Below are 25798 nucleotides of genomic sequence, written 5' to 3' on the forward strand. Positions count from 1 at the left end.
CTAGTACTAAAGCTGTGGGCCAGCTCAAACTGTACAATTAAATGATAGAAGTCCCATCATAGGGGAGAGAGGGAAATGTGAGAGAAAGCAAGACCTTCCATCTTCCATAGTAAGGTAATATTTACAATTGAAAATAAATAAAAAAGGAATACAAAGGGGAGAGTAAGCGGAGAGGTAGCATGGTAACATATTTGGAGTTCAGATGAGCAGGTTTTATGGATTAGAATCTGTATCTAAGCTGTCGCTTACTTCAACTATGACTGAGTTCTCATCTCTGGAGTAAAGCTACTCTGAGAACTAGCTCAAACTCAGCACATGATGTACATTTGACATACAGTAAATGCTCAAATTAATGATTATATATATTAGGAGCTTGCTAATTGGAAATGTTGAAGTATATAGCAGAGAAATGACTACAAGTTAAAAAGAAAAGCAGGAAATGGGAATGAGAGGTAGGTGGAATGAGACAGGAGTCTTAACATTTTCATTATTATCTGGCAGCAGCACTGTCCAATGCAAGCCACGCTGTGATTTTAAATGTTCCTACATTTAAAAAATTAAAAAGAAACAAGAAAAATTAATTTTAATAATGTTTTATTTAATTCTATGTATCCAAAATATTATCATTTAAAACACATAATGGTTATAAACAAATTGAGATTTTTTTTAACATTCTTTTGTTTTGTAATAAGTACCTGAAATCCAACACGTTTGCACATTTACAGCATATCTGCATTCAGACAAGCCACATGGTAACCGTTCAACCCTAAGTGGCTGGTGGCTATGATACTGGACAGTGTGCCTAAGACAGTAATTGATTCTGAAAAACAATACTTGTCATGTGGGTGACAATACAGCAACAGCCACTATGTGCTTACTAATGGAAGAGACTGCCACCTTATACAGTAGTCTAGCCAAAACAAAAAGGATCTCCACGTGATCGACCTTCATATTCAATTGCCAATTTACAAAAATACAAAGGAGAAAGAAAACACACTAAATGGCATGCTAACAATGCCCACAGCAAAATTTAGGCTATGGGAAACTTCATAGATTAACAAATGAAAACCAGGATTTTTTTTTTTAGTAACATGGAGGAAGAATCCATGAATCTAAAAGTAAAAGGATTTATAAATGAATACATAGACTGTTCTGCAACTCCCAGGGAACTGAAAACTTTTTTTTTTTTTGAGACAGGGTTTCTCTGTGTAGTTTTGGAGCCTCTCTTGGATCTCGCTCTGTAGACCAGGCTGGCCTCGAACTCACAGAGATCCACCTGGCATTGCCTCCCGAGTGTTGGGATTAAAGGCATGCACCACCGCCACTCTGCTCTGAACTGAAACTTTTAATGTAATATTTGATAATTATTTTCATTACTTTTAAGTAAAGTACAAAAAAGTATAAAAAAAACACTTCAAAAGTACTTTTATAGTGTTTTAAGGAGCCATTACATTTCAGGAGCACATACTGAAATATTTACGGATGAAACAATATGTCTGGAATTTTCTTCAAAATAATATGCAAACTGGAGACTGTGTGGAAGTTGAAAAAAGGTGAAACTGACTATGAATCAGTAATTGTTGAGGCTAGATCATACACACATGGAGGTTTATTACACTGCTCTGTCTGCTCTTGTAAACTTTTAATTTTCTACAGTAAGAGATTGCAAAGAAAACCATGAAGCACAAAGAGTAGACTGAAAAAATAAACTGGAAAAAAAAAGCTTGAAGATAAAACTATAGCTAATGACTGTAATGAGCAATCACCAAGCATCCAAGCTAAGCTCAGATTCACTCCTTAAGGCCTGCAGAGAGCTTGTTTTCTTTTTCTTATCCTTATACAACCTTAGGAGGTTCCGTATTGGTACCAATGTGTCTCCTTTCCAGCTCATATGATGTTCTCCGTAAGGAATCAAGACTTTCCTTACAATCTATTCATAAACCATATGAAATCACCCCTTTACAAAGTATAACGGGTGTTAATTTAACATGCAGAAAGGTTCTCAGAAAACCTAAGTAAAACGTAACAAGATGAATTCAAGACACTAGTAAATATAGCTGAAGAACTTAACTTTTATTCTTCTAATTTTAACTAGGAAGTCAATGCTTAATTTTTTTCATGATTTATTTTTTATAAGTGCAAAACTACACATTAATATTCCATTACTCCAAGTTTTGTCATTCTTCCTTCAAGTCTGAAGAAAATGAGTAATTTATGAAGTTCCAGTGATACCAGTCCCACAGATGTAACATTTATTCTGAAGTCTACACTCACAAAAATTAAGAATGGCCAGTATCACACTAGCCTGAAACCTGACTAGGTTCTTTTTTGTTTTTTGTTTTGTTTTGTTTTTTTCCCCCGAGACAGGGTTTCTCTGTGTAACTTTGGTGCCTGTCCTGGATCTCGCTCTGTAGCCCAGGCTGGCCTTGGACTCACAGAGATCCACCTGGCTCTGCCTCCCAAGTGCTGGGTTTAAAGGCGTATGCCACCACCGCCCCACTCTGACTAGGTTCTTGACTTAGAATACTTACTGTACATCTGTCAGCTCACACTAAAACACAAAATTAGACTGGGGTGTATGCATCTCATAAAAATTTCCAGTACAGGTTAAAGATGAACATTAAAATTTCACCCAAATTTCAACTTCATTGTTTCAGTAAACTGAACTTTTAAAATGCTTATTAACTGTGAATTAAATGCAAATAACTTTTTCTTTCAGGTTTCCCAGCATTTCAAAACAGCTAATAAGTCAATATAACCTTTAAAATGTCAAAGCATACTATACATATTGCACTTTTCTAACAGGTTGGGCTAGTATCTTCTGTGATGATACAAAAAGTATTGAATAAAATACATTTTAAAAATCAGTAAGTTCTTGATTAATCTCCCTCAAATTATAAATACCATTCCAAAACATTATAATTTTTCCTAAGATTTAATTTGTTTAAGAATAAAAGTTTTAAAATTTAACTGGGGAGGGTAAAGGGCTCTTACTGACTTTTTATGTCCTTTTTTTTGGTCCCTTAATGTCCAAAGAGAATTTTAAACAAATGACATTTCATGTCTCCTGCCTTATTTAAAAAAGCTATTAATAAAAACTTCAATTATCCTAATCAAAAACCCAGTATTATTGTGTGTGCGTACATTTGTGTGGGAGAGAAGTTAACTCTGAAATGTCTGCGTATGTCTAAAATGTCCCCTTAGAGCTTTACTAAATTCTATAATTAAGATTTAATAAATTACACACTAGAATCAAATTAAGTAAGGAAAACTTATTTTGTGAAAATTAAGTCACTTCCCAGTAGGCTTGATAGAAACAAGCTATTCGTTTGCATCTGATTTCCAATGAAGACATTACTCAAACTGTCCAATGCTTTACTTCCAAGTGGTCCACTACAGGATTCTTCAGGGTGTTTTAAGATTGGCTGTAGCTAGAGTTCTGACTTCCATTTGGACCCTGCTCTCCTTCACTGTTCAAATGGGGAAGAAAGAAATTTTATGCCAATTAAAAGATTCATTTTCAACACCTGATAATACTACTAGTTTCTGAAGTTTATTATTCTGTGGCACAATTCTACAAAACAAAGACATTCCTGACTATAAGACACAGGTGTAGAAAATCAAAATCCAGAAAACTAACATTTGGTTTTATGTTTTTATTCTTCTGTAACTTTGGGCCCTCATACACAACAAGCATTCTGGAAGTTAGTGTCCATACACATTCAGAGATGTAAGTTAGCGCTTGGGATTTCACTATTATTACAGGTATCACTCAACATAGAGATTACAACTTCTGGACAAATTTCCTACAAAATCAAATCAGACATGTAAAACGCTACTTCTATTCTTTAGGAAAATCCAAGGTGTCTTTCAAAAAAACAAAAACAAAAACAAAAACAAAAAAACCTGCTGTCCACTGACATCATAAAATCATATGGTAATAACAAACCTTTATACATTAAAAAATATGGTAATTTCCTAGAAAAATGCTGAATATTAAAATAAAAATAACTAAAGCTGAAAATACCAGTAACTGTGACAATAGGAGATTGCCTTATCTTGTCCATCATCATCTTGCAGCTTCAGGCCCTGCCATTAGTGGAGAATCACTCAGGGAGCTTCTGTAAAAAACGCATCCAAAGGTAGCTGTTTGAATGACTGCCTTAAGCAGCTCCTAGTAACAGTAAGCATCATTTTCTTCTCAACTGTAACATCACTGTAACCAGAGCAGTCTATAAGTGCATCTTAGTGTTCATGACCTTTTAAAGTAACAACTAAGCCGACAGCATTCATTTCCCTTTTCACCTCTTTCTCTTCTTTGTATGATTTGACACACAGTGAGGGCGGAGGGCCACTCAACTAAGTGAGCAGATTCAATTAAAACAACAAAAACTTCTTAGCAGAGGAGGTTCATTTTTACAAAATTATATGTAACTGTGTGCTATGGATCATAGGATCACTCAGAAGTCAAAATTTATTATCTTTTGTATATCAGATCATCAAAATTTTTGAAAATGGTTACTGAAATGTATAAAATAATCATTACTGAAAGGAGAGGGATGGCAGAGAGTCAAATGGAAAGAATTTTTTTGAGCTTTTTATCTCTGAATTTCAAGTAAGTGTGCCTAATCCAGTTCCATTTATGTACAGAATGTGACTATATGTTGAGGGATACCTGTAATAGACCTCCATTGCATTAGGAAGTTGCTAGACAGAGAATTTTTTATCTTAAAACTGAGACATCTTCAACTTATCAAGACAGAAATTACATAGACAGAAATCAAGAAATTTTAGTATAAGTTTTTAGAAAAAGATAAAAGATGGAACAATCTAAGAAAAATATAACTGAGTACACTATACAGTGAAATCAAATCAGTAATTAGGTCTAAAATATACCTGTTTGGAGGTGGTTTTGGTTTCGGCATCTTACTAAGAATAGTTGCCATCTCTTTTCTCTCATCAAAATTCTTCCACTGCTCATATAGTTTTAAAATAACCCTGATTATTTCCAAAATCTAGAAGAAAATATTTCAAAAGCTATCAGTAGCAAAAACTAGCAAGGTTTTAGCATATCAAGAACACACATCATGCAGATCATGGTGGCACATGCCTTAATCCCAGCACCTGGGAGAGAGAGGCAGGTGGATTTCCATGCACTGGAGCCAGCCTGATCCACATAGCAAGTTTCAGGAAAGATGGGGCTGCACAGCGAGACTATGTTTAAAAAAAAAAAAAAAAGATAAGAGTACCTTCTCCATGTCCACAGAAAGTTCCGCAAACCACTGCCTAGCATCTTTCTGTTGTACAACACAGGCTACATGTAGGCAAGCTGGAAAAAAATTAGAAACAATTGTTCAAATTTACCGACAAACAGTCTTAGAACTAAAGATTTTCATAGAGATTTTATCATATTTTCCAATACTCTTTTTCTTTTTTTTTTTTTTTTTTTTAAAGATTTATTTATTATGTATACAGAAAAGGGTGCCAGATCTCATTGCAGATGGTTGTGGGCCACCTTGTGGTTGCTGGGAATTGAACTCGGGACCTCTGGAAGAGCATTCAGTGCTCTTAACCTCTGAGCCATCTCTCCAGCCCCCAATACTCTTTTTCTAAAGTAAGTTACAATGTTGAGATTACAAACACTTTACATTGTGCATCAACACTTAATAGACCATTTATTAATTTAATGATACAGAGAAAAACTTCCGGCTGCAGGACAGTTCTTGACACCCTGTCTTCACTGTATCCTGGTCAGGTGTGGGGCCCTGAGGGCAGATTTGTACAAGAGAAACAACTCCAACCAAGAAAAGTAAACAGGGAAAATCACCTATGAACAGTAGTGCAAAGTAGTCAGTGACAGAAAACAGAGCCCACCTCACCAACGAACTGCAAGTCTTAAAAATGTTTGTTGGGCGCACAGAAGTCCTTGCATCCACAGACTGCTGGAGGAACCAGGAATGTTCATTACACATGGATGTCTCCTCAAAGGAGGAAATAAAATGCTTCTATCCAGAAAGCTGGGATATTATTAATGACCTGGTGATCTTTGGCTGTCTACAGAAGCAGACCTCACCCAAATGTCATACCCCAGAATGTCCATCCCAGACTCTCCATCCCTAGACCTTAATCTTTAGTTCCAATTAATAGAACCCATCCTTAGGGGATATGATGTAAATTTTAAAAAGCTAAATTTCACTTAAGCATTTATTGACCTTTCCACGACGGTTGTTTGGTTAGACAAGCTTTTAAGACTGTCTTGGGGGTTGAACAGATAGCTCAGTGGTTAAGAGCTGCTCTTCCTGAGGTCCCGAGTTCAATTCCCAGCAACATGGCTCACAACCATCTATACTGGGATCTGATGTCCCTCTTCTGACATAAAGTTGTACATGCAGATAGAACACTCATATCCATAAAATAAATAAATAAATCTTAAAAAAAAGAAACCCAAAAAACCAAAAACAAAACAGACTGTCTTGTGTGGTAAAGTATGCTGAACAGCAGCCGGGCAGTGGTGGCACACGCCTTTAATCCCAGCACTCGGGAGACAGAGGCAGGCATATCTCTGTGAGTTCTGAGGCCAGCCTGGTCTACAGAGTGAGAACAAGGACAGGCAACAGAGAAACCCTGTCTCGGAAGGGAAAAAAAAAAAAAAAAAAGCTGAACAACATCCCTGGTTTCTATACCCATGAGATGCCAGCAGCATCTCATTTCACTATGAAATCCAGGTCCATCTCCTTGGATGCCAAATATTTCCTGTGAGAGTGTGAGGGATGTTAGCCTGTATTTAGAATCACAAGCCCAGCTCAATAGTATGTAGGATATGATATAACTGTAATAAGCATAAGGATGCTGGAGACCCATCACCAAACTGGATGAAAAAGATGGCTAGATTACAGAAGGGACAGACAACTGAGATAACCAACATATATAGCTAAGATCAAAGAACCCTTAGTTTGGAAACTACTTAATTTCCAACTAAAGTTACTAACTAGCACTAGATCACCATGCTAGCAACAAAATTTAAAAAGTTAATACACTCTGGGCAAGGCTAATGAGGGGTCAGTAAAGTGTCAAATGGAGCTATGTAAGGACCACAGACATGAAGAACTGATCAGGCACACGATCTCAGCTGAACAGACTCAGGCTGTGGAGACAGTGTAGTTGGTAAAGTGCTTGCAGTGCAAGCATAAGAACTGGGTTCAATTCCCAACACCCACATTAAAAAAACGTTGGCATGGGACTAGGGCTGGAGAGATGGCTCAACAGGCTAAGAGCACTAGCTGCTCTTCTAGAGTATCTGGGTCCAATTCCCAGAAGCCATGATGACTCAACCAACTGTTACTCCAATCATGAGGAGCCAATACACTCTTCTGGCTTCTGCAATGCATGCTCACAATGCATAGGCATACATGTAAGCAAAACACCCATACACATAAAAGAAAATGTTGGAAATGATGGCAAACACTTGTAATCTCTGGGGCTCACTGACCAGTCAGCCTAATCTAATAAATGAGCCCTAGGTCCCAGTGAGGTACCGTTTCAAGAAGGTAGATGATGCTGGGTAGTGGTGGCGCACACCTTTAATCCCAGCGCTCAGGAAGCAGAGGCAGGCGAATCTCTGAATTTGGGGCCAGCCTGGTCTACAAAGTGAGTTTCAGGATAGCAAGGACTAAACAGAGAAACCCTGTCTTGTAAAACAAAAACAAACAAACAAAAAAAAGATGACTCCTGAAGAATGACAAGGGTTGACCTCTAACCTCCACTATGTGTACCACACCTTCACATGAACTTGTCAATGCTCACCCATAAACACATTTACTTTAATGTTTCAACACATAAAAGATTATAAAAGCCACACATTTCAGTAAGACTCCCTAAGGGGAACATAGACCACACAGAGATGGCAAAATCATGCCATGTGCCCTGCTATTTCTTCCTTCCTATCTATATAAACCCAGCATCTTTTCTCACTGGTGTTACCTCAGAATCCCACCAAGTCCAGTGTAGAGCTGTTAAGTATAGCTCATGTGTGACCTGTACTATAAAGATGAAAACCAGAGATGTTTATGAAGTAACTGAAAAGGGGGGCTGGAGAGATGGCTCAGCTGTTTAGAGTACTTGCTGCTCTTGCAGAGGACTTCCCTTCAATTCCTAGCATCCACAGAAGGCTCACAACGATCTCTAACTTCAGTTCCAGGGGATCTGGTGCCCTCTTCTGGCCTTCAAGGGCTTATGCCATGAGTGTGTTACATATACGTGTTGCCAAAATACTCATACATATAAAATAAAATAAATCTAAAAGAGCAATGAAAAAAGACATAACTGAAAAGAGAGAGAAGAAACCCATCCAGTGAAATTAAGTATGGGGAAAAATTAAAAGAAAACGAAGTCTGGATTAATTTAAAGAGGGGGTGGTGGTGTAAGAAAGGAGCCATGAGAATCAACAGGAGAGAAAAAAGGAGCAGAAACTATTAAGTGCCTAGGATATAACAGACATTTGGTGTTCTATAGGACATTTCACTTAACTACTGAAACAATTCTTTATAAAGTTATTATCCCTCCCACAATTTTACAAACTCAGAAAAATTAGCTAATTGTTTCTACAAGTGTAAAGAAAGCAATGTCTGCTGGGTGGTGGTGGTGGTGGTGGTGGTGGCGGCGGTGGCGGCGGCGGCTGCGGCGGTGGCGCACGCCTTTAATCCCAGCTCTCGGGAGGCAGAGCCAGGAGGATCTCTGTGAGTTTGAGGCCAGCCTGGGCTACCAAGTGAGTCCCAGAAAAGGTGCAAAGCTACACAGAGAAACCCTGTCTCGGAAAAAAAAAAAAAAAGAAAGAAAGCAATGTCTAAACGTAGTCTACTCTAGCCCATCACTGCATCCCTTCTCCACGCCGTGGGAGGCCAGCTAACTTCTCCTAGCAACACAAGCACAGACGCTTCTCTCCTTAAGCTCTTGGGTCCAGAAATGGAAATCAAAACCAGATACTCAAAGACAACTAATAACAGCAGATTTAAACCTACATTTTCCCCTTTAAGCAAACAAAAACATTGTTTAGGTACTGATTAAAATATTTTAAATGAATTAAGGGGGGAAAATTACCAAAGAAGGGGGCTGAGGGGACAATAATGCTAATCTGTTGTAGTGCGTATTACTGAAAGCTCACATTCAAGGATTAGTCTACTACATAAAAACATAAATTACCATCAGGTGAAATGTATTTTAGCATAACCTAAATAGGCAGAAACAGTTTAACCACTAAAGGCACCCCAAATTTACATACCCAAAGCTATCATGAAAGGCGGATACAGCAGACAAAGATCTGTGCGGTAGGTATCATTCACTATCCTCCTGTAGAAATGTAAATCTTAATGTTACTAACAGCACATTCACGTCACTGACTACGGAACTTCTCCCATTCTGTACACTTACAACCCTGTTCTATTTCTGAGAACAGCCACACATGAAAACAGAGGCAAAACAATGGATGTGTGAATGTGACAACAAAGTGATACCCACTACTGAATATAAAACTAACTTATTTTCGATTTTGGGACCCCATAACAAATTATGTAAAATAAAAGTTTCACATTTTTGGAAAATAAAAAGTAAAATGAAAAAGCCATAATTTGAAATGGGTTTACATTGAATCCAATCAAAAAGTATTATTTGAAAAAAATTTATTCTTAAATTTTCATGTAAAGTCATGTTTTCATATAAAACATTAAAAGAAATACTTATCAAATAGGTAATTCAAGACATGGATGACTTTATGACTTATACCACTGTAGCCATTAAAATTTAACAAGCAGGTAGCTGCTGAATATACTGTCTTGGGGCACTTTGTAATACCAAACCACATACTCAGTTGTCAACCCTCCCGTCTAGTATCATGTCACATATGAGTAACTTCTGTTCTAGTTACCATGCAAGGGGAAGCAACACGTCTTCTTGGCCCATGTCCTGCACGTACTGGAGCAAAGGTCTATAAGGATGATACACTATCAAGCAACAATCCTAGAAACAGTTGAAAAATATATGTATAAAAGCAGGTTTATTACAACACAAAACTATATCATTTTCCAACTAACTGTTCTGTGTATTTCAGATTAATTTCTCTATCTCTTACTTGCTTCTTTTTTATTCTTACTCAAATATGACCCCAGCTACTGTGACAGTGAAGGCAGGGCTTTCTCTGGAATACACCTTGGTAAATCAGTTGCCAGACAGTCAGTTTTCATTTTTTTTTTTCCCTTAGAGACTCAAAGTGTCACATCTGCAACACACTGACACCTCTTATTAGCCTATAAATCCATAATTCTCATGGAGGAGCAGAATTCTGCCCAAGACACAATCTATCTTTAACTCTGCACATAAACACAAACTGTGCACACAGTTTACAGTGGTTTAACTTCCTGGCTTATTTGCTTGTAGTCTTTATTATAGTTATAATAAAATAAAAGACATTTTTTTTCAAGCCCAAGTAAGATATACAAATTATTTTATAGGTCTCAGAAAGGAATAAGTGATGATGCTATTATATTTCTATGATTTTGCCATCACATATCATTTGGATAAATTTAAAATATACCTCCCTTCAGAACAATTCATTAAATTGTTTTACTGTATTATGAAAAAATATACATACCATTAATTCTAAAAGGTAAAATTCACATTCTAGTATCTGTTTAAAAAAAATCCAGTGAAAATAAGCATAATTACATGAATATTCTTTGTTGTTTAACAACTTACAGATGCAGACAAATTAAGTCATTTACCAGTCTTACATAAAATTTCTAAATCAAGAAAATAAACACAGTAACTTATATTAGCATTAATATTCACAATAAAAATTACGAGTTTTATCTGTTTTTTGAGTCAGGGCCCAACTATGTAGACCAGGCTGGCCTCAAAGCCACAGAGATCTGCCTGCCTCTGCCTCCCGAGTGCTTAGAGTAAACAGCAAATAGGGAGTCTTGGCAAAAAATAGCATTTTACTGTTACATGTTTTAAATCCTTATAAGGAAAAGGCAGTATCATGGTCTTCTTCTGGGGTGGTGGTGGTAGTAACTTGGGATTGAACCCAAAGTCCCAGATATGCTAAGCATTTACTCTACTACTGAGCTACAACCCCAGAATTCTTGCTACTTAAAAAAACAAAAAAAACAAAAACAAAAAAACTGTTAGAACTGCTTGAAACTTCAAATTTAAGCTGGGCATGGTGGCACATGCCTGTAATCTCAATACTCAGGAGACAGATGCCAGCCTGGTCTGCAGAGTGAGCCAGAGAGTTCCAAGACAGCCAGGACTACAGAGAAACCCTGTCTCAAAAAGCCAAACCCCTCCCCTACCAACAAACAACAACAACAACTTCCTAAGGTGATTTAACTGGCACCTAAGATTAATAATCACTCCTGTTAACTATTACCAGAAAAAACATATTGAGATTTTTTGTTTGTTTTGAGAGTCCTGGCTATCCTAGATCTCACTTTGTAGACCAGGCTGGCCTTGAACTTACTGAGATCCATCTGCCTGCCTCTGCCTCCCTCCCAAGTGCTAAGATTAAAAGCGTGCATTACCATCGCCTGGCTTTTATTTATTTATTTATTTATTTATTTATTTTTTTTTTTTGGTTTTTCGAGACAGGGTTTCTCTGTGTAGCTTTGCGCCTTTCCTGGGACTCACTTGGTAGCCCAGGCTGGCCTCGAACTCACAGAGATCCGCCTGGCTCTGCCTCCCGAGTGCTGGGATTAAAGGCGTGCGCCACCACCGCCCGGCTATTTATTTATTTTTTAAGTTACTTGAAACTCCCATATTACTTGAAACTCCCATTCCTGAGACTATGAAGTTTATTCTAATATAAAATGAAGTCAGTTAATATGAAATTTTATTTAATATACTTACATGATTCATCCTGTATGGAAATTCCTTTGGAAAAGCATATGAAAATCTAGTTTTTACTATAAGAAACAAAACAAAACAATTAAAATCAAGAAAATGCCAACATGAATTTATCCAAAATTCCTTTAACATAGCAAAAAATATTAGAAGGTAGGCTGTACTTACTACCTCCAATAGGAGCTCTCAGAAATACTTAAAAGATTTAGAGCTTTGTTTCCAGGAAGGACAAAGATTGAGTTTGCCTATACAATTGGAAAGCTTCAATTTTATTTCAAATAAAGGTTCATGCTGGAATGGTGCCATGTGCCTTCATTCCCCGCACTTGGAGTATAGGCAAGAAGACTGCAGAGGTAAAGGAAAAGGGAAGAGGGGAAGCGGGGAGGGAAGGATATGGAAAGAGAGGTAAGAAGGGAAAGGAGGAAGAAAAGGAAAAAGCTTCTACTGCTTTTTAAAAGATTAAAAGACTGAAAAAAATCAATAGATTCTAACATCTCTAAAATCTTTACAACTCTAGATTGGTATTTTTCTGTTTGCCTGTATTTATCTTAGAATGGATACAGGACAAATATATAGCAACCTATTAACAAAAAATGGGAGGGAAGTTAGGATAATATACCAAAATCAGCTGTGATTATCTGAGACTAAAGAATTTTTTTTAACTAATTGATATTTTCTGAGCTTATAAGTGCTTCTTTACCAAGACATAAATATGTAAATGTATTTATTCTTAAACAAATACAAAAATGTATTTATTTATTGTTAGTTTTTTGTTTGAGACAAGGTATCATTATGTAGCCTTGGCTAGCCTGGAACCTGCTATGTATGCTAGACAGGCCTCAAGGTAAGAGATCTGCTACACCATGATACATGCAAAGTCATTTTCTTATACAATATTGTTACCATTTGTACTCACTAATAAAGTACAAATGAAAAACAACTGTTATCTCCTCAAGAAGTCAAGAGTTACACATACTTAAGTACTATTGAGAAAATTGTATTCAAGTCATTAGGTTATAATACTTAAACCAATTAGGGTAGCAACTGGCAGCTCTAGCAGCTCTGGTTTATAGATCCTTCCATTGGTACTAGTGACTTCCTTCACTCAAAACGAGGGGAATTCTGTGCTTTTCTGTATTACATTTTCAAAAAGGGTATTTTATAAATTAAGTACTGTACACATAATTTAGGTAACATCTGCCAAGATCTGAAACCTAGAACTATTTCAACATGAGGAAATTCGTATTCTTTCTTTTCCTTATTTTGAAAATGTTTCCATTTAGGTTTCTGGGTTTTGGAATTCCTTTATGTGTAAGTAGGGTATAAAGTATACAAATAAAACAGGTTCCTATTAATGGCAGAGAATCAACAAGGTAAAATAATGTCTGCACAGGACCAGACAGTGGTTTATGTTTTTAATCCCAGCAATAGGGAGGGCAGGTGGATCTCTCTGAGTCTGAGGCCAGTCTGGTCTAGACAGTGAGATCCTGTTTCAAAAAAGTTTGTAATCAATACACATCACTAACCCCTGGATTTGGACACTTAATGCCTCCAATGAGACTAGATTTACCTTATGCTGTCAGCTTCTATTCCACCTATGCTAAAACAATATGACCCACTTTTTTTTAGTCCTGGCTGTCCTGGAACTCACTCTGTAGACCAGGCTGGCCTTGAACTCAGAGATCCACCTGCTTCTACCCTCCACAGTGCTGGGATTAAAGACATACGCTACTACCACTGGATCCACATTTTTTAAACATCTATTATTCATTCTGTGTTTGTGCATGCACACACGTACACCATGATGTGGGTAGAATTTAGAGGACATCTTATGGGTTCTAGGGATCAAACTCAGGTCATCAGGGTTGAGCCATCTCTCCAAGGCTATGTAGTAAAACTGTCTCAAAAAACTAAAAGAAACAAAATCAGTAATTTGCATGCTTAAGTCCTACCCCTATCATCTCAGAAGGGGATTATACCTGGAGAAGACCTTTACAGCAATAAAGAGGCTCAGCGGTTAAGAACACTCACTGCTCTTGCAGAGCATCAGAGTTCAGTTCTCAACCCGTGTGAGGAGGCTCACATCTGCCTGTAACTACAGCTCCAGGGAATGCAACACCCTTTTTCTGGCTTCTTCGGGTGCTCATATGCACATGCAAATACCAAACACACATACACATATTAAATCATTTTTAAAAAGAGGTAAAGGTTAAATTAGGTCAAAGGATGGCTTGATGTAGTTTGGACATAAAGTATCCCCCGGGACTCATATGCTGAAGGCTAAGTCATCAGCTGGAGGATGCCATCACAGAAAGATGAAGTTTCTAAACACTGATGGAGTCCTAACTGAACGTCCCAATGGGAGGTGGTAGAGCTGTGGGTGGTAGGCCTAATTAGAGGACGCAGATCCCTGGCGGAGTGCCACTAAAGAGATACTTCCTGTCCTCAGTCTCCTCCACCCTCTGCTTCTTGGCCATCATGAAGTAAGTAGCTCTCCCTGTCATACCCTTTCATTGTGATGTTTCTGCTTCACCAGAGGCTTAAAAGTGACGGAAGCAGCAAACCACAGACAGAAACTTCTGAAGCTATGAGTCAAAATAAATCCTTCCTTCAAAACTGCTTCACAAACAAAACAAAACAGTCAACAACAACAACAAAAGAACTGCTTCACTCAATATTCTTCACAGCAACAGAATGTCTACCTGCTGGTCCCTCCCCCAACCCACCCAGGGTCTCATTAAGTAGCTCTGGCTGTCCTGGAACTCACTATGTAGACCAGGCTGGCCTCAGACTTACAGAGATCCACCTGCCCTTGTCTTCCAAGTGCTGGGACTAAAGGCGTCTGTCACCACACCCCCGACTACTGCTGTTTTAATATGATGTGGAAGACACATGAGGGATGAGAGATGACTCAGTGGTTAAGAACACTTGTGGCTCTTGCAGAGGATCCAAGTTTGGTTCTTAGCATCCACATGGCCGTCACTATTACGTCTATCACTTCCATTTCAGGGGATACAATATTCTCTTTCTCATCTCCATAGCACCAGCATGATGTACATACAGGCAAGATACTTATATGCATCAAATAAACAAATCTTAAAAAAAAAAAAAAAAAAAGAAAGAAAGAAAGAAAGTAAAGGTGCAGGCACACGAAGGGCAATGAAATAACCATAAAAGCCAAACAAGGAGGCCACAAGAGAAACCAAACTTGTTGGTGCCTTGGTTTTTGGACCTTCAGACTCTAGAACTTTGAGAAAATACCTTTCTGTTTAAATATCCAATCTGGTATTTTGTTATAATAATCCTAGAAAAGAAACAGCAAGGCATTGTTCAACATGCTGTACATATTAACTGGTTTTATCCTCATCATAACTCTCCATCTTGCAGATTAGACAATAGATTAGATACGTTTCCAGAAAACAATTCAAAGCATCATTAAGGTGACATATGTATGGTGTTATTAAAGTTTTACAGCAAACTTCTACCCTTAAGCCTAAGATGTGGTCTAGGAAGATGTTTCAGCAGTTGAAGTGCTACAAGCATGCGGAAACCAGAGTTTGGATCCCCAGACATAAATTATGTGTATGGCAGTCCATCTGTGATTCCAGCAGAAAGCAGAGACAGGAGCTCCCCCACAGTAAGCTGTAGTGGCAAGACTAGCCATATTGGCAAGCTCTGGGTTTAATGGAGAGACCCTGCCTCAACAAATTAAGGTGGAAGAAAAATGAAGGATGAGTCTATACATTAACCTCAGGTCTTGGCGTGTATGTACACACAAGTACATATGTCTACCACATACAAATATGCATACGTACACAGCAAACTGCACATACATGACAATTTAAAAAAGGCTTGATATGAATTGGGAAAGATGGTGGGTTATGCCTGTAATCTCAGCATTTAGGAGTTCAGGGAAGAGAACTATCATGAGTCAAGCCAGCACTACATAGTGAGTATCTGTCTCAAAAGTCTAAAAGCAAACAAACCAAACTAAGGCCAAGAGGTAGAGCAACTTGTTTAAAAAGGTTATGTAACTGGATAGAGACAGACACAAGTACAAAGAGACAGAAATGGGGTAAAAGTTAACCTAACTGGGGCTAGAGATGAAATCAGCAGTTAAGATCACTTTTCCAGAGGGCCCGAGTTTGGTTCTCAGCACCCACACCAGGCAGTTCACAACTCTATATAATTCCAGCTACGAGGACTGATGTCTCTGGCCTCCGTGGGCACCTACACTCAAATGCATATACCCACATGCAAACACACACCTACACATAATTAAAAACAATTCTTTAAAAACACAAGTGTTGCTAGATGTGATGATAAAAGTCTTTAATCCCAGAATTCAAGAGGCAAATCTCTGTAAGTTCCAGGACAGCCAGGGCTATATATATGACATCCTGGCTCAAAAAGTCAACAAACAAAAATTAACTCAGATGACTGTCTGTCTACACAGTCACATTCTTTTCTGTATCATATAATTTGAAGGTTTGAAAATACATTATTCCCATCATTACAGCTAATTTTTTTTACCACTGAAAAGTATTGTCTTAAACTAGGCATGAAGGCCCACACCTGTAATCTCACCAGGAGATTAGCAATCCTTCTTGGTAAGTAAAAGCTAGAGGAGTCCAAGTTTCAGATGAGACTTGGTCTCAAAAAAAAAAAAAGTAATATTGTAATGAATACAAAAACTTGTTTTTTAGGCTGGAGAGTTGGCTCAGTAATTAAAGAATACTTTTTGTTGTTGCCCAGGACCAAGGTTCAATTCCTAGCACCCACAAGGAAGCTCATCACTTCCTTGGGCACCAAGTACAAATGTAGTACATAGATATACATGCAGACAAAACACTCATACACATAAAATAGTAAAAATAAGTCGAAAAGAAATTTCAGGGCTGGAGAGATGGCTCAGCAGTTAAAAGCACTGGCTGCTCTTCCAGAGGACCTGGATTCAATTCCTAGCACCCACATGGCAGCTCACACCTGTCTATAACTCCAGTTCCAGGGCTTCTGACATCCTCATATAGACATAAATTCAGGCAAAACACCAATGAACATAAAATGAAAATAAATTAAAAACGAAAACAAGCCCTCCCCCCTTTTTTTAGAGTTAGTCTCATATAGCCCAGGTTGGCCCAAAAATCACTAAGTAGGTGAGGCTAGCCTTGAACTCCTAATCCTTTACCTCCACCTCCCAAGCACTGAGATTACAGGTCTACATCACTACATCAGTAAAAACATCTTTTCAAACATTTTTTTCCTGTCTAATATGCTAAGGATAGTCTTTGGAGCCGTAATAAATTCACGTACATGTGGCTCATAAAAACAAAACAAAATCTGTATGTTACAGCTTTCTTTAGACTTCATCCTTAAAACAGAATATACTTTTTGCACTTACATACAGAAGTAGTAGCAGCGATCAATCTTGTATTTGAGACTACACCAAATTCCTAGAGAAAAGTGAATGAGATCAAGTACTTACTAACCCAATAAACATGAAAGATATGAGATCTATTCAAAAAAGTTTTTCCAAGTTCTTCTCATGTTTACTGCCTCTTCAGTTTCTACGTACTTAATCTATGAAGTATTTATATTTCTAAATGTATTACCTTTCCTTAAAATTTCAATAATTTAGAAAAAATTTCATAATTTGGGTTGGAGTATAGCTCAGAAGTGTATTGCCTGCCTGCCTGCCAAGGATATGCAAGGCCCTGTGTTCGACCCTTAGCACAATCAATCTACCAACCAGTCAATCAACAAACGAACAAATGCTGATATTACTCAGAAGACCACACAAACACCAACCTTCCTGAAAGGATGAAGCACTTATAATGGAATATAAGGCTTCTTAGGTAAGTTATTTCCTTTTCAATCTAATATACTACCACTATAAAATAATTAAAATTTATCATGTAATGTACTTTAAATATACTCTCATTTAATTTCAGATAAACCACTTAAGATTTCTAAATTACTTACTTCCTTTTAAAGCAGAAAAAGCAAGAATTGGGCCTTTACTTAACAAATTAAAAACTATTCAAATACCTTCAATTAAAAATCTGTAATTCGGCCCAGGCGTGGGGGTATACACCTTTAATCCCAGCACTTGGGAGGCAGAGGCAGGCAGACATGAGTTCCAGGTCAGCCTGGTTTACAAAGGGAGTTCCAGGACAGCCAGGACTGTTATATAGGGAAACCCCTTTTCAAAGAACTGGGGGTGAGGTGGGGGGAAATCTGTACTCTATAACCTAATCTAGTGTGTGTGTGTGTGTGTGTGTGTGTGTGTGTGTGTGTGTGTGTATTTAAATTTCAAACCCTAATAAGTAAAACTAAAAACTAAGGAGTGTATATTAAATATGATTTGTACACAATTTCTATTCTACTAGACAAAACAGAAATCTGGTCACAGTTAGAGATAAAATGTAATGGAACAAACTGAGTGGAGGGGGATGAAGAGGCTATCTGCAACTGATACCTGCTGGGAGAGGGAAAACCAGCTTCCCCTGTGGAGCGACACTGGTATATCAACCACACTCTAGGGCAGGCCCTATGCCCAGGTGTAGCTGGCCAACACAAAATGAACCCCATGGTTTTTGTTACTGTTTTGTGTTTTGCAGGCTTTCCATTTCTTTCTGGCTTTTTGGTTTGTTTTGATTTTGTTTTATGTTTTTGGTTTTATGATGCTTTGTTTGAGAGAGAGAAAAAGAACACTAAGTTGGGTGGAAAGGGAAGAGGATCTGGGAGAAGTTGGGGGAGGGGAAATGTGATCAAAACATATTGTATGAAAAAAGATTTTTAAGAAAAAAAAAAAGTAATTCAACAACCAAACCTGAAAATATACCTCACCTACAAGGCCTCTTTATCCAAAAAGATCTTTCACAAATCCAGTCTTAAGGACTGAAAGCAGGCCTCATGGATGCAAGGCAAGCACTCTACAACTGACTTCCATAATTAGATTTATTCAAACTTTATCTCAAGAAACCATGGACAGAGTTAACAAAAGTTCCTATAAAAGGCTTTAGTATTTCTTGGGAGATAATTTAAAAAGAAGTCATGGATACTTCTAAATCAAAATGAACACAAAAGGAATATAAACTTATTAGGTTAAAATCACATTCAATTCACATGGATACAATTAATATTCTAAAGACATTACCAAGAATAGAAACAATAGACTAGAGATTGTGTGGATTAGTTAAGAAAAACAGCCAGTTTTCAAAATCTGCTACTATTTGGGTTATAGCTGAAAGATGAGCTTTCTCAACAATATTGAAAAAATACGTTGAGCAGAAATCCAGTTGCTGGTCCATATCCTTACCTGTCTTCTCTCTTACCTACTTTTTCTGCTCCCACCACCCACACTTTTCCTTGTGAGAAGAGTCTACAGAGCTATAGCCTTTCCTAATCCTAGCCTGCCCTTTTACTTTCCCTCTATTGCTTGTTACCAGAGAAGACAGGAATATAGAAAAAGAGTATGGGAGAGAAGCAGAGAAACTCTTAGGCTACAGCAGATAAGCCATGGTACTTAACACAACTTAGCACCAAATAATGTCTTCTTGTTGTTATTTCAAGACAAGGTCTCACTATATAGCTCTGGCTGTCTTGGAACTCAAAACTCACTACGTAGGTCAGGCTGGCCTTGAATTCATACGTCTGCCTCCCATGTGCTGGGATTAAAGACATACACACCACACTCAGCCCAACAATGTCTTTTAAAGATAGCAAAGCAATTAAGTCATAAGATAAAGGGCTAGACTTTTAGGACTCAGGTATTGGCTCTGCCACTGACTAGGTGTATGACTGCTGCTCTCTCTATGCCTTAGTTTCCTCATTTATAAAATGGGGATTGTAAGTGTTACACTCTGAGGGGAAAGGCTTCCCCATGAAAGTGTTATAGCTCTGAAGAGAAAAGGTTCCCCAAACGGCACTATCACAGCTCTGAGGGGAAAGGCTTCCCTATGAAAATGTTACAACTCTAAAGGGAAAAGGTTTCCCAATGGAGGTATTACAGCTCTGAGGGGAAAGGCTTACCCGATGGAGGCGCTGACAGCTAAGGGGGAAGGTCTACCCAATGCAAGTGTTAGAGCTCTGAGAGGAAAGGCTTCCCCTATGGAAGTGTTGCATCTCTAAGGGAAAGGCATCCTGGCATTTGGGAGTCAAGGCACCACAAAGTCACACCACACAACAAACCTCACACAAGAGATTTATTGGGAGGGAAGAACCCAGGAGGGTGGCTGCCTCTGTTTGGATGAGAAGCAGCAGAAAACTGAGTAGAAGGCAGGTTTTATAAGGGTTTCTTGGGGAGCAGAGATTTCCATGGGATTGGTGGGATTTTTGTGGCCTGATTTTGGGCAAGCTCAGGGATTGGTGGGATTCTTTTTCTTGGTTCTGGTCTCAGGCTTGGGGTCAAATCAGGGTCAGGGTGTTCTCTCCCTGGCTCTAGTCTCAGGATCAAGTCAAGGTCAAGGCCCTTTTACCCTACAGGGATACTACTGCTATATACTCCACTGTTATAGGATTAAATAAAAACTTATAAAGGGTCTCATTAAAGCACCTGGTACATAGTAAGTACCATATTTATTAAATAAAAAATGTAATTATTTGCAAGATATGTATACTATCTTGTATAAATCACCCCCATGATTATCCATACAAAGGCAATATAAAAAAAGATTAACTATACATAGTGAATATACTTTGATGAAGAACAGAAAATTGTTTTATACCTCTACTTTGGATGCCAGAAACACACATGTAGGAGCCATTAATACAGGATCTATACTTTTCAGAGAATACCTACAACAAGATTAGACAAGAGTTAAATGATGTCCATTTAGAAAACACACTGGGTGATCAAGGAGCAGGGAATCCTAACTCTATAGTAAACAAATGACTTATATATGGCATAAGGAAATTAGAAGAGAATTTCAAACAGACTAACAAAATAAAGAAAATAGTTGTACCTGGCATAGAATCTCTTGAAATAGACTGTAGCAGTAGCAATAACCTGTTGTCTTAATTTAAGGTGTTCACCTAATGCTTGGATAACTAAAAGGGAAATAATAAAATTTAAATGTAACACCTGGCATCATTATAATAACATTAATAACATTAGCTTTTAACAGTAATTTCTACATGTTAGAATTATGTCCACTCACACCTAGGTACTCTCTCTGACACCCTCTGAACCACAGCTGCCTAAGACTTGCAAATATAGCAATATGCACAAACAAGAAAAAGAAACTGCCTACAAGTTATCTTGCGATAAGGAGGTTGAATATCAAATATTCTTCTTTTACTATATATTTTAGTGCTTTTCAAATCATCTATATAAAAAGTTTTAAAAATTAAAATAGCTACTGTTATTTTAGCAAGAAATCCATAGCTAATCTTCTACACAAGAGAAAGGTAGATTTGCAGAGAGTGACAGCATTAAAGATCATGGTGGCAGGGCTGAGAGATGGCTCAGGAGTTGAGATCACCACCTCCTCTTGCAGAAGACCTGAGTTGTATTCCTAGCATCCACATGGTGGCTCACAACCATTTGTAACTCCAGTCCCTAGAGAGCCAAACCTCCTCAGCACCAGGCACAACATATAGTGTACAGATACACAAGCAGGCAAAATACCCATACACATAAAACAAATAAATGGGGGATGTGGGGATGCGGGGTAGCTTGGGAAAGAGGACTGGGGGGGTGGGGGGGGGGTCTGTGGATAGCATGTGGAGTGAGTAATTTCTTAATTTAAAAAAAAAATCAATAGCCGGGCGGTGGTGGCTCACGCCTTTAATCCCAGCACTCGGGAGGCAGAGCCAGGTGGATCTCTGTGAGTTCGAGGCCAGCCTGGACTACCAAGTGAGTTCCAGGAAAGGCGCAAAGCTACACAGAGAAACTCTGTCTCAAAAAACCAAAAAAAAAAATAAATAAATAAAAAAAAAATCAATAAAAAAAATCTATTTAAAAAAAAATAACAGGCAACAAAGCCATCCCAGCACAGTGAAGGTTTCTTGACTAAACCCCCTTTCGCTAACGTAAAGTTATAAGGTAAGAATGACAACTATAGGATATCAATTTAAAGAATCATTTATTTTTACTTGTTTTAGCCAGCCTTAAAAGGGGCTGCCCGAGAAATGCCTGAGGAGATGAGCTAACACTGTGCTTCTGACACGTAAGGTGCAAAAAGTGTTACCCAGAACACTAAACGATAAATGTACAAATAAAAGCATTAATTACAGACTGTAATAATCCACTGAAAATCACCACACAAAAGAGTCTCAAAGGTGAGCAGCTATACTATACTATTTCAACCAATTTAAGAGTTTACCATTTGTAAAAAATATTTGTAACTTCCAATACTCTTCTTCTGAGAGAAACTTTAAGTCCTTCTGGCGCTCTTTCAACAGATCTTGTTTATCCAAAATCCACTGCAAACTAGAAAAAGGAAAGATGTTAAAACATGGTATAGAAAGCCAACAAGCAAAAGCGCCTAAAACACTAAGATTTAACAAGCTGATCATATTCTAAGTACATGTTTTTTTCCCCTCTGAGACAGGGTTTCTCTGCGTAGCCATAACTGTCCTGGAACTCACTCTGTAGACCAGGCTGGCTTCAAATTCAGAGATCCACCTGCCAACGACACCCCCCCACCCCCCCCCCCACCTGCCAACGATCCCCCCACCCCCAACTGTTAGGATTCAAGGCACACAGCACTACACCCAGCTTCTTTTTTCCTTTTTTGGAAGTATATCCTTAAAAGACAGTGTCTGGCTAGGAACGTAGCTTAGAGGTAGACAGAGCACTAGCCTACCTCTGAAAAACACGCACGCACACGCACACACACAGGCACGCGCACACACACACACACAGTCTCAGCATTAATTTTTCAAACAGGTCTCTAAAATATTGAGTAAATTATACTCAACAATGAAATGCTTAAGTTGTTCAACACGTGCTCATCTGTTTCAAGTAAATTCCGCCTCAGAGGAAATTAAACATTTTTCTAATGAAGTATTTTTTTTCAACCAACATTTCCCCCATCACCCCTAAAGTTTCACAGTCCTGTTGGTAAAAAAAAAAAAAAAAATTTAATCCCTTTGGTTTTTAAGGCTGCTTGTGACTGCTTTGCTGACTATCTTTAATAACTCTGTGTCAGTCTGTTATGCCTGACTCCCATTTGTTCTGGTCGATAAAAAAGGATGCTATGGATGCCATTTTAAACTTTCAGGCAAGTTATTCATCTGATTTCTCTAGCTTTTCAGCAACCCACCTACAGTCTCAGCAAGATCCTTTGAGGAAAAAACAGAATTTGAGGGTCAAGAATCAGCTTTAATCCCAGCACTCTGGAGGCAGAGGCTTGCAGATCTCCATGAATTCAAGGCCAGCCTAATCTACAAAGCAAGTTCCAGGACAGCAAGAGCTGTTACACAGAGAAACCCTGCTTGAAAAACAACAACAACAAAACAAAAAGAATCTCCTGATGTTTTTCAAAGACTCTCTACCTCTTTCTGGATTTCCCTCATACTGTCATTTTTACAAAGCACCAGTACACAGGTTCTCAGACCCTTTATAGTAAGACCTTTATAGGCTCAAATTTAACCTGTCTTTCTGGGTCTCCTGCTTCTGTATTTCAAATTTAACTAAAACATCTCAGTGAGTGAAAACAACAAAGAATAGTATGTCCCATAGTGATGCTTCATGAGCATTTCATCTCCCTAGCATCACTTTGTACAAGGGAAAATAAGCTTTCCAGAAAAAGGTTTCCAAACCCACTCTTTTCTTCTTCTTCCCCGTTCTTGGGCAAAGAGGAAAAAGAGCCAATCCAATTCACAGAACTAAAATTTTGTTATTCTCTTCACTCTAAAATTTACTTTAACAAAGATGTCTTGTATAAAGTCCCGTTCAGTTTTGATGTATTCTGTTGACAACCTGCTCAAAGCTTAGCCCAATCACACAACTTCCTGCATGTTTAACCAATGCATGTAAAGATAAATATTTCAGATATTTAGCCCTTCCATGGTCACTGACAGACACCCAAATTCATTCATTTAGATGGGTAAAGGAAGAAATAAAATCTAGAAAAGACACACTTTTAAAGCAAAATAAAAGACACTGGCTAATGAATGAAAATGGATACATTTTGAGAGCACCTACGCTATGTTCTAGGGGCATAAACATCAACCTAGAAGTCGGGAAATAGTGGCACACGCCTTTAATCCCAGCACTCGGGAGGCAGAGGCAGGCGGATCTAAGAGTTCCAGGCCAGCCTGGTCTACAGAGCGAGTTCCAGGACTGCACAGAAACCCGGGGGGGGGGGGGGGCACAACAAACGGATCGACAATTTGGCATAAAGGAGAGCCAGGAAGCAGCCAAGTAAGCAGGACTTACTCCTCTCCTCTGAGTAAATAAATATTAAATCTACATGTAAGGCGAATGACAAGAGATTATAACGTCGCTGCTCTCAACAAAACCTAGCAAAAGCAAGCCATACCTGTCGGGAACGATGTGCCTGGTGCCCATATCATCCCACTTGACTAACCCCAAAATTCAAAATGAAACTGCCTCAGTCTTCCTTCGAGATCGGTCCTCTTATCCATCCTTCAAGCTCATCCCCGCCCCCTCCACAGTCCCCCAAATTCCGCCGAACAAGCGCATTCGGCTTCGGAGCCCCAGCTTCTCGGGGGAAGGCTCACCCACACCCCAAGAGCAGCCAGGATGGAAGGAGTCGCAGGCCCGGTCCTCCCGGTGCCCCAGAACCGGTCCCGCGCGAGAAAATGGAAGCTCACTCACTAGTGGGAGCTCTGCCAGAAGTTCCCTGCCATGGAATACTGCTTGCCCTGATACAAAAGCACCAGCCAGCAGAGCGGCCCACGGAGCGACCATAGACCCAGTCCAGGCGGCCGCGCTCCTCAACCTGACCGGCTGGGCTGCACCCCACAGCGACCGCAGCCGGAGGAAGAGAACAGCAGCCTCGTCGCCTAGACGCCGGTCGACAACACTGAACCGCGTACACCGGTTCCTGCTGACAAAAGTTCCGGCCCGCCCTGGGAGCGGAGGAAGCGAGCAAACAGCAGCCTGCCGGTGGGCGTGCTGAGGCCGGAGACCGGAACTAGAGTAAACAGGGGCGGAGGCTCGCGCCGCTGAGACGCTCTCCCGCGAGACTTCCGGCGAGTTCCGCCCTAGAGCAGTCACTACCTGGGTTTCGGGTCCTGTGCTGTTTTAAATCTGGGTCCGTTTAGGGATCTTGTTAATCCACCTGGTAGGCCTTCAAACATAGCACTCTGGCATTGTAAAAAAACAAAACAAAACAAAACAAAAAAGCAAAACAGCATGACATATATGACTGCTCTTTTTCCTAGGATTGAAAGGAGAAACAAATGAAAATAATGATCTAAGTGCTCTTAGTGAGGTTCCTGCTGGCTTGAAGCCTAATGAGTTAGTGGGTTTTAGTGTGGTAAGTGTAGACTGTTTAGAGTAACAATCTTTTAATGTCAGAGCCGTCTATTTGTACACCCAAAAACATCTATGAGCATATAAACACACATCTAGCCACACAGATGAACATACATTCCCCAAGTTGAAATACTGCAGAAATGCAATAATTTAATTTTACAAAATGAAGAATATCATGTTTCTGTTATCATTGTAACGTTGCACTTAGTACTGCACTGTGGTGACTGAGACAGGAGCATTAGGAGTTTCACGCCAGTCCTTGTTTCATGCTGATACCTGTCTCAGAAAAGAAACAAGTGGGTCAAAGGATGTAGCTCAATTGGTAAAGTGCTTGCTAGTTCCCCAGAAGCCCTGGGTACAATTCCCAGCACTATATACACCGCCATGTTAAGATCCACCTGCCTCTGTGTGGAAGACCAGACCCCACTATTATTTACCCCAGGAACTCCTGAG

At 38.9% G+C, this 25798-nt stretch overlaps 1 protein-coding gene across 5 annotated transcripts; it reads right to left on the bottom strand.

The window, feature by feature from the left end:
• Window positions 1-577: 577 nt before the first annotated feature.
• Ccnc (cyclin C) lies at window positions 578-24984 on the bottom strand. Of its 5 annotated transcripts, XM_052716196.1 has the most exons (13): window positions 24683-24981; window positions 22221-22327; window positions 20859-20943; window positions 20622-20691; window positions 17294-17345; window positions 11899-11954; window positions 10643-10678; window positions 9920-10011; window positions 9278-9345; window positions 5250-5329; window positions 4897-5015; window positions 4028-4121; window positions 578-3470 (listed from the first exon to the last, which is right to left on the bottom strand). In XM_052716196.1, exons 1-12 carry the CDS (start codon window positions 24712-24714, stop codon window positions 4070-4072), a joined length of 849 nt encoding a protein of 282 aa, XP_052572156.1. In that variant the 5' UTR covers window positions 24715-24981; the 3' UTR covers window positions 578-3470; window positions 4028-4069. The 5 variants fall into 5 exon arrangements, 4 of the variants coding, with proteins under 4 accessions (XP_052572156.1, XP_052572154.1, XP_052572155.1 ...); XR_008213669.1 differs by lacking the exon at window positions 4897-5015 and having other exon boundaries at window positions 24683-24983; XM_052716194.1 differs by lacking the exon at window positions 4028-4121 and having other exon boundaries at window positions 24683-24982.
• Between the last annotated feature and the right edge of the window lie 814 nt (window positions 24985-25798).

This window comes from Peromyscus californicus, unplaced genomic scaffold (assembly GCF_007827085.1).
Source record: "Peromyscus californicus insignis strain IS unplaced genomic scaffold, ASM782708v3 Scaffold_5__1_contigs__length_169319896, whole genome shotgun sequence".
NCBI classification, from domain to species: Eukaryota; Metazoa; Chordata; class Mammalia; order Rodentia; family Cricetidae; genus Peromyscus; species Peromyscus californicus.

Bases quoted from the DNA above. Each gene is read 5' to 3' on its own strand.
- Ccnc (XM_052716194.1), bottom strand. From the start codon at position 24,714: ATGGCAGGGAACTTCTGGCAGAGCTCCCACTA. The intron at 11,955-17,293 runs GTAAGTGCAAAA...TGTTTCTTATAG, and splicing joins CGCTGCTACTACTTCTGTAT to TAAAAACTAGATTTTCATAT. The intron at 5,016-5,249 runs GTACTCTTATCT...ATTTTCTTCTAG, and splicing joins TTTCTGTGGACATGGAGAAG to ATTTTGGAAATAATCAGGGT.